The sequence below is a fragment of the Lonchura striata genome, chromosome 4 (genome assembly GCF_046129695.1).
Source record: "Lonchura striata isolate bLonStr1 chromosome 4, bLonStr1.mat, whole genome shotgun sequence".
NCBI lineage: Eukaryota > Metazoa > Chordata > Aves > Passeriformes > Estrildidae > Lonchura > Lonchura striata.
The window spans coordinates 2,707,093-2,722,381 of record NC_134606.1 but is presented as its reverse complement, the minus strand read 5'-3'; the positions used below and the strand labels follow the sequence as shown (position 1 = coordinate 2,722,381).

Below are 15,289 nucleotides of genomic sequence, written 5' to 3'. Positions count from 1 at the left end.
GGGGCGGGGGGGTCCAGGCTGGATCCTGCAGCGATGGGAGGGAGCGGGGAGCGTGCGAGGATCTGGAGGGAAAGGCTGGAAGTTGAGGAGATGCCTCGGAGCGCTGAGAGGCAGGAGAAGCAGCCTGGAACCCAGCAAGGAGGGCAAGCACAGGGAAAGGCGACATTCCCCAAAGGTTTTGGGGTTTTTTTGTTTGGTTTTTTGGTTTGGGTTTTTTTTTTTTTTTTTTTGTTAAGGATTATTTTACAGGAGAGGGTTTCTTCCCCTCGTTCCATGCATTTTCCCAGCCCTCCTGGCTCGTAGCGGGTCCCGCGTTCCTTCAGCTCCGCGCTGAGGAGCAAGCAGGCAGCCAGGGAGAGGCAGATCCCCTTTCCTAAATCCTGGGAAAACCGAAACAGAGACTATTAAAAAAAATTAAAAAAAAAAAAAAATAGGAAGAGAACATGGAAAGATCCACTTCTCTCCCCACCAAATGTTCCATGGGTCCTTTGGAGCTGGGATCACTCTGATATTTCAACCCAGGGCATCAGACCTCAGCCGCAGTTTGCTCCTCGTGGGGTGGAAGATGCTGGGGCAGAACCGTCTCCTACACTGGCTCTTCCCAAGGCTCATTCCCACGGGAATTCAGCCCCTCTGCCGCCTTCGCGGGGGGATGGACACGCTGCATCCCTGGGGATGGGGCGGTTCGGAGGGGAGAGCGGCGGGGCTGTGGCTGCGGAGCTGTCCGCAGGCTCGGGCAGCGGTTCCCGGCGCTCTGCCCGAGCTCAGCGCTCCGGAGCGAGGTGCGAAACTCATCCCAGGGCTGAGCGGACACCCAGGGGACAGCCTGGAAAAACACCTTTAAATCGCAGTGATGCCAAGCACTGCATTACCTCCGGGCAGAGCCGACAGCGATCCCCAGGGATTTTTGGGGGAAAAAAAAAAAAAAAGGAAAAATAAAAATATATATTAAAAAAAAAAGGTGCATCTGCAAGGAAAGCGCCAGTGAGCTAAACCGGGGCTGTTAAAGCTGTGCTTAACGCTGGGGTTCCTCCTTTGCTGCTCGAGCATCGCAGCGTGTGTGGGAGGCTGGTGAAAATAGCTTCCTCGCCAGGCCAGGACGTGCTGGAGGAGCTCCGGGATTTTTTTTTTTTTTGGGGTTTTTTTTGGGTTTTTTTTTTTGTTTTGTTGTTTTTTTTTTTTTTCCCCGGCCCCTCCAGAGCTGTGCCGAGCCAGGGTGGGATGGGGCTGATGCACAAACCCTGCACGGCCCTGGGGAGGGGCAGCTCACTGAGATTTACCAAATACACCCGGAATTTCCAAGGAGGGAAAGGGCGATCTGCAGAACTCCCTGCAGCACGAATCGCTGGATTCTGCAGTCTCCAAAGCCAGATAAATTCAACCAAGGAGAAAAACACCCCCTAAGGACCGGCTCAGGCAATTTGGGGCCAGATGCCTGGAGAATTTCTGTGCCTGAGCCACAGATCTGCTCCCACCCCTGGGAGAGGGGTTAGAGGAAGGATATGGGGTAGGGACAGCCTGGAGGGGTTTTTTAAGCCTGGAGGGATTTTTTTCCAGCCTGGAGGGGTTTTTCCAGCTTCCCTGGGTGCTGCTTTTGGGATAACACCACGAGAAGGAGCTCCTGTGCACTGAGACAGGGAAGGATTTTTTTTTTTTCCTCGAGGCATCATCAGGAAGCAGCTGCTTCATGCACAGAGGTCGAGTTCATGCCCTGGCAGAGGGGAGAGAAGGAGAAAAAGTGATTTTAGAGCTGAGGAGCTTCCTGGGCCCTTCGCTCTGGCTTTCCAGGACTTTTGGCAGAGCCTCAAAATGCTGCAAGAGCTCCAGGGAGCAGAATTGACCCCACTCAGCCTCATCCCAGCCCCATTTCTGCAGGATGCAACCCGCAGCTTTTTCCTTTCAGACCCCCTGCACGGCTGGGAACCCCAGAGGGGAGCATCCCCCCATTTTTTTTTTCCAGGGAAATGAGCTGCTCTCATAAATTGGGGAGCAAAAACAGGGTCAGAAACTCATTCCCAGCTCATGGGACACTCACCAAGCAGCCAGAGGGCACATTCTTTGCTTGGGTTGGTTTTTGGGAGGACAGAAGGGAAAATGCCAATTTTCATGTGAAGAAACAATTAAAATAATTATGATTCTTCTGGCTAAAACCCTCGGTGCAGCATTTCTCCAGCCCCAGGCCACGGTGACCTTGCTGAGACACTGCTTCTGGGGCGAGCTGGGAAGGACTAATTGCATTTAATGGCAATTAAGGGGAGGAAATGGCCAGCGTGCCTTAGCTCAGCACTCACTGGAGCTTTCTGCCTTTGGCGGAGAGGACAGCACAGGTTTGGAGGAGCAGGGATGCTGCTGGAGCGAGGTGGGATGAACCCCAGAGAAGATTATCCGTGCCAAAAAAAAAAAAAAAAAAAAAAAAAAAAAAAAAAAAAAAAGCCGGGAAGCAGAAATCTCAAAATAAAAAAGTTTCCTGCACCTGCAGCAGGAGAAGGGAGAGGCGACCAAAATCCTCCCGGCACTCTGGAAGGCAGTGCCCAAATCTATTATTCCATTTGCACGTACAAATGGCTGTTTTATTAACAATTAATTGTTAATATTGCGCCCTATTAAGTCGAATGGCGAGGTAATAAGGTAATAAGTGCAGGTATTAAGATGCAGATTTGGAGAAATCTCATTAACTCCGAGGTCCTGAATGCTGTTTCCAGGACCAGCATCTTCCCCGCAGCACAGATATTTGACATTTCTCCCTCCCAGCAGGCAGAGCCCGCCCAGCTGGGTGAAAGGAATCCCTCGGCACTCTCAGGTTTTAAGGAGCACCTCGAAAGGTGGATTTTACCTGCAGGGAAATTCGGGATGAGCCGCCCTGGGGTACCCAAACCTTCTCTGTAGGTGCCACGCTGCTGCTCCCGTGGCTGTGATCAGGAATAAGAAAATCGAAAGTGTTTTAGCGACCCAAATCCCATCCCCTTCCCTCCGTGGGCATCTCCTGCTTTCCCTTGGGAGCTCTCCCAAAAAAAAGCATCGAGGAACATCTCCCCAGAATCACCCAGCAAACAAAAATAAAGTGGTGGGAAGGTGGTACCCAAGAGAGGGTTGGATCTCCCAGAAATGAATCCCTTGCCTTGGGGTCCAATCCCATCTCCTTGGGATGGAATTTAACCATTTACCTATAATTTAAAACTCCGAGAGAGGATTTTAGGGTGTTTTTTTTTCTTATTGGTCCTGCCTAAAATAGAAAAAAAATAATAAAATGAAACTTTTTGGTTGTTTTTAAAGGCTCCCAATGCATTTTGCTGTTTGAGCAGGTGGGGAACAATTGGAAATGTCACGGGAAAACGCCATCCAAAGGAGACATCCCAATAATTCATCTCCAAGAGGTGGGATTGCTGAAGAGAAGTGTTCAAATCCTGTTCCACACTCCCTCTGCTGGAGTCTGCACAGACAACACGCAGCTTTAGTCACCCACATTTACAAATTTTGGTTACCTGGGAGGGCTCTCGGGGGTTTCTCCTTTCTCCATCAAGGCGAGATGTGCCCACAGCTCCTCCCGGTGTCCTGCAGAGCTGGGGATGAGCTGGGGGGGACATTTGGGGATGAGGAGGTGGAAGAGAAGCCCCTGACAGCAAAATTTTGGCTGCAGCCCCTCCTGTCCACCCTGAAGCTGCCCATGGTGGGTGCCAAAAGGATTTCCAGGGGGGCTGATCTGATGAAGTTTGGGCAAAACCTCAAAATCCTGAAATAGGAAAGAATGAAAAAAAAAATATTTAGGTGAAGTCTCTAAAACAAACCCCTCAGCCCTGCAGCTCTGGTTTGAGGCTCACCCATTTGCCAGATTTTAATTTTTTGGGGGTGATTTTATTTGTTATCTTTAGTGCTGATGGTTTCTTCAAAGTGATGGAAGTGCAGCTTTTCCACTCACCTTTTCCAAAAGTTTGGGAAGAGTCTGGTTTTAGGTACGTGCAGCAAGATAACATTTATTTTGGGGGCTCAGATAGAGCTCCCCTTTGGTGCCTGGGGAAAAACCTGGAGCAAAGGGGGATCAGGGGGGACCTTGTGGCTCTGCACAGCTCCTGCCAGGAGGGGACAGCCGGGGGGATGGATTTGGGATCTCATCCCAGGGAACAGGGACCGGAGGAGGGGGAATGGCCTCAGGCTGGATCAGGGGAGGTTTAGATTGGATATTTGGGAAAATTTCTTCATGGAAAGGGTGTCCAGCCCTGGCACAGCTGCCCAGGGCAGTGTTGGAGTTCCCATCCATGGAGGGATGTGGATGTGGCCCTTGGGGACATGGGTCAGTGGTGGCATTGGCAGGGCTGGATGATCTTCAAGAGCTTTTCCACCCAAAATAATTCTGTGCTCCTGGGGGAGGGAATGTCACACCAGGGACAACCTGGAGCTGTGCCTGAGGGAGGGAGCTGGCAGGGCTCTGTCCCCCTTGGACAAACCACCCCAGAAAACCTTTTCTGCCCAAATTTTTGTTTTGCTGCCTGGCTTTTGGGCAGAAGTTTTTGGCTTTTGGGCAGAAGTTTTTGCTCGAAGGCAACGCCATGGAAGTGTCCAAGGTTGGACAGGGCTTGGAGCAACTTGGGCTGGTGGGAGGTGTCCCTCCCTGCCCGTGGGATGAGAGGAGATTTAAGATCCTTCAAAAAAAAAAAAAAAAAAAAAAACCAAACAAAAAAAAAAAAAAACCACCAAACAAAAAAAACAGAAAAAAAGCAAAGCAAAAAAAAAAACCACAAACCAAAAAACCCCATAAAAACCCCCCCAAAAAACCCAAAAAAGCCAAAACAAAACAAACAAAAACAAAACAAAAACCCAAACCAAACCAAACAAAAAAACCCAACAACAACAACAACAACAACAACAACAACAAAAAACCCAAACCTAAAAAAAAACCCCAAAAAACCAAAAAAACCAAAAAAATAACCCCAAGAAAACCCCCAAAAAGCATGATTTCTGCTTTATTTGGGGCTGGCTGAGCTTGAGTCAAGCCCTGCACCCACCAACTTCCCATTCTGAGCCCGGGGTTCTCCCCGCTCCGTGCCCGGGTGGTGGAAGGGGTTGAGGGGTTGGGCTGAGGCTCTCCGGAGGCTGGAGCAGATTTTGGAATTTTGGGAGAGTGAAACTCGTGCCGGTGTTCTGCTCCCTGTCCCTGTTCTCCTCTCTGTCCCCTAGATGGCAGCGGCTCTCAGCACATCAAACTCCCGGTGAAAACCAGCAGGTTTTGGTGCCTGCGAAGGCTCAGGGCCAGAAACAAAACACAAAATCCACCCCAGAAACAAACACAAAATATTTAAAAGGAAAAAAAAAAATAAAAAAAAAAAAAAAAGCACCAAAAAACCCCCACTACAATTATTTGCTTTTTTGCCTCCTACACTGAAAAATTCAGATTTCTGACCCTGGGCTGGCTGCAGCGTTTCTGCTGCTTTCTCTCCTGGTCCATCTCTGGGTTCTGCATCCCCCCAAAAATTCAGGGGACAGGGAATAAGTGGTTCCTTGTCCCCAGCTCTGCTGCAGTGGACACCTGGGGGCTGTGACAGACCCTGTCACACCTGGGTCACTCCAGGAAGATATTTCAGTTCTTTGTAGGGCTGGGAAGTGCAGGGAGGAATATCCCAACTCCTTTTTTTGGTTGAACCAAAGCAGGAGGTTGAGATGGGGAAATTACTGACAAAATCATCAGTTTGAAGATGCAGCCACCCGAAATAATCCTTTTTTCCATGCCCTCCGTGGCACAGGGTGAACCCACACGTCACATCCCTGGGGCCTGGCTCTTCCTTGGACACTTCATCCATGAAATTTTTTGGCCATCTCACATTTGAGCACCACGTGTGTCCTGGTGGGGAAAAAAGGACAAGGTGAGGGAAACACCTTGTCCCCACCTGACCCCAGCTCTGCAGCAAATGCCACCAACATTTAAACCAATATCATCATCATCCAAAAGAAATCCAAGCAGTGACATCCAGAAGGTGCCAAAAATGTGTGGGTCTCAGATTCGGTCAAAGAAAGAAGCTGAGAATTTCTAGCCAGGCAGAAGCCTGGGAAAAAACTAAAAAAGGATGGAAATAATTCTTTATCTCTCTTATTTTTCACATTATTTATAGTTAAATTCTATCACTGTGAGTCGGGCACTTTACACCAATGGGGTAAGTAGTTTTCACTTCAAAACCAATAAAATTAGTCCTCACAAAGCTCTCTATAAAAAAACCCAGTATATTTTAAAGAAATCAGAGTTTTACTCTCCCAACCACTTCTCTCCCAGTTTCCTGTCCTGTTTTGGGCCTTTCCAGCCTGTGCAGGAGGGAGCAGCCCAGGGATGGGGCGGGTTCAGTGCTCTGCTCTTGGCACATCCCCATGGCAGAGCAGGGAGCATCTCCCGTCCCAAAAATCAGAGGGAGTCAACCCAATCAACCCCACCCAAACGGCTCCCCCTTTCTCCTGGGAATTCTTAAAAATTGGGAATTTTTAAAAATTTATAGATTTATATGAGGGTCACCAGCATTGCTTTAGGGCAGCTCATGGTGATGAAGGGCAGAGTTGGAGGAGGAATCCCACAGAACCTGGGGAGATGCAGTGGCTGGAGACCAGGGACAGTAAAATAATAATAATAATAATAATAATAATAATAATAATAATAATAATAATAATAATAATAATAATAATAATAATAATAATAATAATAATAATAATAATATAAAAATATAACAACAACAACAACAATAATAATACACAATAATATAATATAATATAATATAATATAATATAATATAATATAATGTAATGTAATGTAATATAATATAATATAATGTAATGTAATGTAATGTAATGTAATGTAAGAATAAAATAGAATAGAATAGAATAGAATAGAATAGAATAGAATAGAATAGAATAGAATAGAATAGAATAATAAATATTGGTATAATATCCAAATATCAATATACAGGCATTGATATATATTATATCAATATATCAATATTGATATAATAATATAAAAAATAAATGTTGCCGTTTATATATTGGCAGGCAGTGGATTGTCCCAGATCCTGCTCTGAGACCCACACAGCCATTCCCAGCCTCACCTCAGCCTCGTGTCCTCGTGAGCTGCTCCAGGATCCTTGAGTTACAGGAGGCTGGAGGGAAACTGGATCCTGTATCAGGTACAACTTCACTCCTTGCAGAATTCCCAGGCTCCCCAGTGACAACATTCACCAGGATTTGGGCTCCTCTCTGGTTTGGGGGATGCCAAGGAAGTCAGAGCCAGCTCCAGACGCTGCCAGGCCACCAAATCAGGTGAAAGGTGCAGTTATTCTCTGTTAAATGATGAAATAATTCAATTTTTGTCTCCCCAGACTCTCACGTGCTCTTACAGTCACAGCTGAGATGCTCAAATTCTCCAAGTGCTGGGGATTACACAAATATCCCCTGAGAAACACCCTCAGCACTGGGAGAGAAACCCAGAGTGTGCCAGGAACTTCAGATTAAAGAAAAGACAGGGGTTGGGCAAAAAAGGAGAAATAGATAAACAGCACATTTCTTTTTTATTTTCATTTTAAATACAGAGCTTCCTTATACAACCAAGGAATTCCCTCTCCCTCCATCCCCCTCCAAGCAACTTTTATCAAGAGAAATCCTTCACTGGAAAATCAGCAGCAGATCAGGGACGTGCAATATCCATGAGCCAGAAATCCCTGCACAGGGATCTCCCTCACTTCAAACCCTTTCTCAGCATCCTGGGGAAAACCTCCTGGCATCCCAGGGGAGAAGGATTTAACCAGTTACACATCACGGGGGGAAATCCACCCAGCACTGCTACACATGGCTGGAAAAGCAGCCTGTGCTGCAGGGAAAGGGGAGGCAGGGCTGGGGATGAGCTGGGGGTGCCCCTGCAAAGGTTTCTCCTCTTAAACAGAGCTTGTCCTGCATTGCCACCCCCTCCAGGGAAAGCAGGAGGGGAAATGAGGGAGTATTTAGGATATTTATGTGGTTAGGATGCGCTTTTCTCAGGTGGGATCACGGGGAAGGGGTTGGTTTGCATGAATTTGAGGGTGTGCTTTGGATAAATTTTTTAGCAGCTGAAGTGTTGCAGGTTTTCGGAAGAGGATTTCTGTTTTCTGGGCCTCATGGAATGTCCTGACTTTGGGAGGGACCCACGAGGATCATCGAGTCCAAACTTTCCTTCGTGTGGATGAGGTACAAACTCACACCAACAATGAGGACAGGGAAAAAAGGAGGGGATAAACACCTGAGAAATAGCAGAGCCCTCACCCACTGATGGAAGCAGCGTGACACCACAGGCTAAACCCTGCCAGGGTCCATCTCCTCACTCCCCGGTGGCTGCTGTGCTCTGCAGCTGCATCATTCCTTCTCCCATGGGACCTGCTGGGCACCTCAGCGTGTCCCTTTGGACACAGGGAATGGTTTCCCACTGCCAGAGGGCAGGGATGGATGGGAGATTGTTGGAATCTGAGGTATTGATGATTCTGAGATTGCAAAAAGTCTCTGTCTTTCTGCCCCGTTGCCAAAGCAGAAGCCATAATTGGTCTGTGCTGGTTTCCAGGTTGTTTATTCTGTTTATCTCTCACATGTTCTGCTGCCCTGCCCAGCTCTGTCCTGCAGGGCAGTGTGTGGGGCTCTGCCCTCAGTGGGATGTGACAAACATTAAATACCAGAAACTCCCTGGGCTGCATTTACAATAACGTGCCAATATCTGTCACCTACGTTGGACAGTGTGTCCCCAGCCTGAACCAACAGAAAAATGCCAACACCACAGTGAGACATGGAGGGCATGGAGAAGGAGAAAAAGGACAAGGCACACCCAATTTCCTCCATCTTGTCCCCTTTGAACCCCTCATCTAGAATCCTAAAATTTTACTTTTGCACCCATGCCACACTTAATTATTACTGATATCAAACACTCAGAGCTGGTAATTGATCCTGTAAGGTTGAAAACTCTTTTCCATGGCCAGAGATCACAGCCAGTGTCTCTGGGGGCTCTGTCCAGGGGGTTCCTGACCTGTCAGGGTCCCAGACCTTCCAGGGCATCCAGAGGGAAGCTCTGGATTCCCACAGGAGATTGGGAAGGAATCATTCCCTGTGAGGGTGGGGAATGGCTGGGATGGAATTCCCAGAGAAGCTGTGGCTGCCCCTGGATCCCTGGAAGTGCCCAAGGCCAGGCTGGATGGGGCTTGGAGCACCCTGGGCTAGTGGAAGGTGTCCCTGCCAGGACAGGGGGTGGAACGAGATGAGCTTTAGGGTCCTTTCCAACCCAACCCATTCTGTGGTTCCATGAAGATGTGATTCCCATAAAACCCTGCTCCAGCAGGCCAGCACTCCCTGGAGGTGCTGCTTGAAATCAGTGGCACTGGTCCCAAATTTGAGCAATGTGATGCTCTGAACCCCCGAGAGGTGCCAGCAGAGCTCCCAGGGGAAGCAGCTCCAGACAGGAGGGGACAATGCCTGAGCTCTGTCACCCCATCAAAGAGCTCAGCCCCAGCTCTGGGGATGCTCAGGGCACCCAGGGCTGCACCTCCTGCTCCAGCCACTTCTGCAGAGCCACCCAGGCCATGCAGTCATGGAAAACTTACCTAAAACAAGAGTTCCAGGACACCGATTGTTGCTGCTGAGCAGATGAGAACTTCTCCCAGCCCTCCCAAAGTCAGCACTGAAATCAGTGTCGAGTTTGCTAAGGAGGATTTCCTGCAGGCCCCTGACCCCATCACAAGCACCTCAGTGCTGCAGAGCTCCTGGTTCTCCCCCCGTGCTCAGAACCACTCAGATCAGCAGGGAGAGACTTTATTTTCAAGCTGTTTTCCCCAACTCTTTGCATTTTGCTCTCCTCCTGTGGCTGAGTGACCCTTCTGTGTACCCCTTCTGGGCCACTGCTCCTGTAGCAGCAGGAAATTTGTCTCGTGGATGAAGAGCAGAGTCTCCAAGTGAGCAGCTCTTTGCAGGAGAGGCAGATGGGGAGCAGAAGGCAGCAGCTCCCCCAGGACAGGCTCTTCAATATTTAATGTGACATCAGAGCAGAGCCAAGCGATCCCGGCTCATGTTTTGTACAAGGCAAAGAAAGACACAGCCAGGGAAGTGTGAAAGGAAAACACCCAAAAGCCAAAGAGGGAAAGTGCTAATTTGTGATTCTAAAGCTTGTACTGCAACAACTCCCTCCCCTCTGCTCTGCCCACAACGTTGATGGTTTGCTCTTTGCGAGCAGCGCTGCAGCCACCAGTGGAATGGTCAGGGTTCGGCCCTTCAATGCCTTAATTAGACAGGAAAACAATTAGAGACGATTCTCTTCTAATATTCACAGGCCTCAGTACAGAAAACAACCCAGCCCCACCCCATTATGTCTATTGAGGTTGTTCTGAAGGCTTGGCAGATGAGAGGAGGACATCCCAACAGGAGAGGGGTCATAAAGGAGATTTCTGACGAGATCAGGAGGTGCTGGACAGTTATGAATCCTCATCTTTGCTTATCTGGCAAAGGAGCCCCAGGGAGCAGCCACTGCCAGGCACAGGCTCAGGTTTTCCAGGAAAAATTCCCACTCAGCATTTCCCCAGTGGGAATTCCAGAGCCAGCTTCTAGAACGGGCTGGGGAAGCAGAGAGCTGGGTCAGGAGATGACAGCAAACAGCTTGCACTGAGTTTTGGGGGAATAGACACAACAGAGGTGCTTGAGCCACCCCTGGCTCTGCCCATCAGGCTAAAAACCCCCAAAAAGGGCAGATTCAGAATGCAACAAACAATAAAAAAAGGGTGGAAAAGAGTAACATGAATGTGTGACAATAGTGCAGATGCCTGGTGGGACACACTGGAAAACAGGAGCTGCTTCTGGTGATGCGACATCTCAGGTCCCTTTCTTGTTGCTGAGAACTCCACAAAAACCTTCCCAAACCAAGCCCTTCCCTCCCACCTCTGAACATTCTCCAGCTCCATCCAACTTTGGGGGAATTCCTGCTCCTCATGAGCAAAAATTTGTGAAGTCTCAGTCTCTGGGTGCAGCTGGGGATGTGGAATTTTGGGGAAGAACCTACAACTGTAATGAAGTGTGGCCATCCACGCTGCTTCTTTCCAGAGCATCCCAGCTCCCTGGATCATCAGGAAGCTCGTGTTGTGTCTCACAGTGCTGGGACTCACCTTGGACCACTCCACCAGCAGCAGCTCTGAGCCAAACCAGCTGAATCCCTTTACCCCATCATCCCCATCCTTCTGCAGCATGTCCAAGTGGAGCTTGACATTTATGGAACAACTTCCAGTGTTGGTGCCAGGGAGTTTGTTGCAGTGCAGTTGTCAGCCGTGCTTCCTAAGCAATCCCAAAAATGCTGCACTGCTTGTTCAGCAAGTTCCACCTTTTCATCTGCTTCCCTTCATTTACATGGACAAACACATCAAATCCCACACACAGCACGTCAAGGACGTCTTCAAAAGCAACAAAATAAAGTCTCAGACCAACAAAACCAGTCAGGTACAAATCCAGTTTTAATTGTCAAGCTCACTTCTAGCTCCTACATTCAATGCAAGGATCAAAAACTACAAGTTTGAGAGTAGAATTTTATTCTATCTCCAGTTTCTGCTTGTTTTGGCAGCTGTCAAATGCCAACTTCCAAAATCCACTCGTTTCAGAAGCTTTTCCCTGCCTTGCAATGCCAGGTGAACCCCACGGACTCTCCCAACAGCTCTTGATACCTTTCAGTCTCAGTTCTTTGGCAACAGTTATACAGAGCATTGTGCGTATATAAAGAGCTTATAATAAAACTTCTTTTACATTCTAATTGTCTTAAACCTTCACAGAAGTATTAAAGTGCTCAATCAACTCTGAACAAACCCTCCTTCCCTAGTCAGCTACTTCCTGGAAACGCCTGCACTTAAGTCAGCAAAACCAGAAGCAAACAAGAAGAGAAAAGGCATGGAAAAATAAAATAAATCCTCTGCAGGATCATGAAAACCCCTTCTGAGACAAGAGGCCTCGAGTCTCACATCTCCCTTCCACCCAAATATTGAGACATAGGTCCAAATGTTCCACCAGGCCAAGCCAGCACAGCTTTTTTTCCCCCCCTCAAGCTGTGCTGATTTCCCATCAGCTGATTCTTTGGCCCCTGACTTCTGTAAGAACAAAAACCCTGCAGAACAGAATCCTACTGATGCTACAAAGGAAATACAAACACTGAAGTCACACCAGTGAAGTTAAAGAAAAGATACAAGCAAGAGTTGTGGTGGTTATTTAACCCTCTCTGCTGCCTGGATTTGCAATTCTCTCTGCAACATTTGACGCTATCTGAAATGGATCTTTCAAAAAGGCTTTAAATGGGGACATTTGTGGCTCTTCCAAGTGGGGGATGGAGGGTGCATCTCAAAACTATTTCACCTGCAGGCCAGTCCACCCCACTACAGCTCTGTGCACGAGGAAATCCCACCCAGAGCCACATTCCCTTGGGCACATCCTGTCCTTCCTCCAGCCACAGCACCCGAAACATCACTTAAACCACCCAGCAATTCACCCACAGGACACGTGTGTGTTACAGCTTTACTCAGCCAGAGGATGACACCTCTGATTGCAGCTTTGCTTAAAATCTTTTGACATCTGTGGGAAAAACATGTTATTTCAGCCTCAGCAGCCCTCTGCACTCCCTGGCTTCCAGCAGGTCCTGAACTGCTGCCTGTCACCTGCCCTTTTGCTGTTCACTGAAGATCAGACAGATTCTGCCTCCTCTGAAATCTTGTCTGCCCCTGTTCCTACACGCAGCCCTTGCTACACAGCTCTGAGTGATCCTGGCACAGAAATGACTCAAAAGCCAGGGAATTTTGGGGTAAACTTCAGAAACCACGTTTGGGTTTGTAGCTGCTCTTGTCAGACATGGCAGGAGCTGCCCCTGCTGCCCCCGAGGCTGCTGGAAACCAAATTCCCTGCTTTGATGCACTGGGGTGGTCACCCTGACCCTGAGACTTCTCAGACCAGCTTGGTGCCACATGAAGGTCATGTTTTTGCTATCTGTGACATTGTTTTGCTTCCTAGGCTGAGGGGTTTCCCCTGCAATTCCCTCAGGGAAATAAAACCATGGAATAAACCATCATAAAACCATACAGGAACTCTCACTGCTCTCCTCCACCGAGTCTCAATACAAAGGGTTTGGTGAGAAAATGAAAAAATTAGTTCTGCACACGTGTTTGAGAGCCATGGGCAGCTCCACGAAGATTAAATACTTTCTGATCTTTAGTGCAAATACACCAAATCTGCAGTGGCTTGAGCCTGGCTTAGCATCAGCACAGGAGCTTTGCACCCAAAGCCTTCCTCCCTCATGGCTGGGTTGGAATCCCTCACCATGCTGAAGTGGGAGGAAAAAACTCTGCATCATTTACTGGGTAAGCAACTGGTAAGAAACACTTCTCTGTGCTGATAAATTCATATTTTACATTTGTCTTTTTCCCTCATTTCTACTCTTTTGAAAGCTCATCACCGAGCTCCACGATTTTCTGAACATTTTTAGCTGTAACCTGTGATGTGCCAAGCACTGAACTAAAGGGCAGCTTGTTTCACAGTACTCCAAATAAGAAAACTGACCATAGTACAAGCAAAATTAAATAAACTGAAATAGAAAAGACAGCAGAAGTTAAGATTCATCCAGAAATATAATATAACATCTGGGGGTGGGGGGGGGAGGGGGGGATGGAAATCAGCTACACAACAGAAACAATGAAATGACCAACAAGTATTGATTAGGTGAAAAGAAGAAAACTTTCATTGCATTCTGTACATCAAAATTAAATGAAAAATTCACATGTTGGAGCCTCGAGACAGAATGATGAAGGTCTCAAGCCACAGGAAGGAGAAAGCAAAGAAAACACCTTGAAGAAAGCGACACATGAACAAAACCAGTAACTGAGCAGCTTCTAAAGGAATAAAAGTGACCATCTCTCAAATGAGAAAAAGCAGCACTGAAGCAGAGAACAAGTATATGGTCAGGACGTGGTGGGTAACACTGACTGCACAAAACACTTGTGAATTTGGAAAGAACCAGGCCTATTTGTATATCTATGCAAAATATATACACAACTCCATATGTATATATGTACACATAGGCACTACTGTACATATGTATAGGCAACCTCGACACAACTGCCCTCGGGGGGCAAGCAAAAAATGCTGCAGTTGTGCAAAACCTACAATTCTGTGTTTGATTACCCAGGAGAAATGGGAGAAAGATCCAAACTAATGCCCAAACAGCTCAAACCCAGCAGGGGTTTCATCCACAGGGCCATGAGAGCCCAGCCTCTGAATGTTCCCAGCTCATTTGCTGGGATTAAAAATTCCTCCAAAATCTGTGGGTTGAAGCAGTACACATTGCAACTGTTTCCAAACCCATTAATGTGAGGAAACAGCCTCCATCTCTCTTGACATCAGTGGTTCAGCACGAGGCCATCCCACCCAGAACACCAATATGGGAATACTGGGTGCACAGGGAATTGGATTCAAAGGCCAGGCCAGGGCTGTCATATTCTATAAAACAAGGGTCAGTTGCTGTTCTTAGTGTTGGGGAAGAAAAAGGATGTGGTGCATTAAAAAAGCCACCCCCACCCTCAAACAAGGGAACACAGGACAACTCTGGATGCTCCAACCGTGCAGCCAGGCTGATCTTTGGGGTTGGTGTGGTTGGGGATGTGGAAAAGTAGCATTTTCCATAAAGCTTGTTCGCCTCACAGCTCCAGAGAGCAGCGTCCTCTCAAGCCCAAGGCTCCCTTGGTCTGGCACAGGCCCCGTGGAGCTGTGACAGGAGTGCATGGCCAACGTCAGAGCACGAAGGAAGTGGTGAAGGAGAACTGCAGGAGATGGTGCCACGCCTTGGCCGGCCCCAGAAGGTGTCCCTGCTGCTCTGTGGGGACCCTCACTACTCTGCATCCATGGCATCCAGGTACTTGGCCTCGATGATCCTCGGGAGCAGGTTGTACCTAAGGCAGAGCAGAGAACGGGGTCAGCCCCTCTTTGGGCAGCATTTCTCTCCCTGTCCCAAAGCCCCCGGGTGAGTTTGGCCGTGACATTCACCCACTGAGGGGGACACAACGTGGGGACAGCAAAACCCCCCCCAAAAAAGCAAACACAGGAACTGCAGTGCCAGGCTCCCTCTGCAAGAGCCTCCTCCTTCCAGCTGGACAGAGAATCCTCATCCTCACAGGAGGAAGTCACTTTCCTAGAGCTCTGTCACCACCAAGTCCTCAGGGTGACAAAAATACACAGGTGAAGAGCCAAGACTCCAAACAAGACCATCCTGGCTTCTCCATGTGGAGACAGGGATTCCCTTACT

At 48.2% G+C, this 15,289-nt stretch overlaps 1 protein-coding gene and 1 long non-coding RNA gene across 3 annotated transcripts in view; both read right to left on the bottom strand.

The window, feature by feature from the left end:
* Nucleotides 1-235: 235 nt before the first annotated feature.
* Nucleotides 236-908, bottom strand: LOC144246204 (uncharacterized). Its single transcript, XR_013339865.1, has 2 exons — nucleotides 533-908; nucleotides 236-380 (listed from the first exon to the last, which is right to left on the bottom strand). It is a non-coding gene; the product is annotated as an uncharacterized LOC144246204 (long non-coding RNA).
* A 10,545-nt stretch (nucleotides 909-11,453) lies between these two features.
* Nucleotides 11,454-15,289, bottom strand: part of SLC4A11 (solute carrier family 4 member 11) — a 92,089-nt gene continuing 88,253 nt past the window's right edge. For both annotated transcript variants that reach the window (XM_021526814.3, XM_077782687.1), the window contains one exon: nucleotides 11,454-14,936. In XM_021526814.3, the coding sequence (XP_021382489.1) occupies nucleotides 14,876-14,936 (61 nt within the window). In that variant the 3' untranslated portion in view covers nucleotides 11,454-14,875. The remainder of the gene's footprint in view (nucleotides 14,937-15,289) is intronic.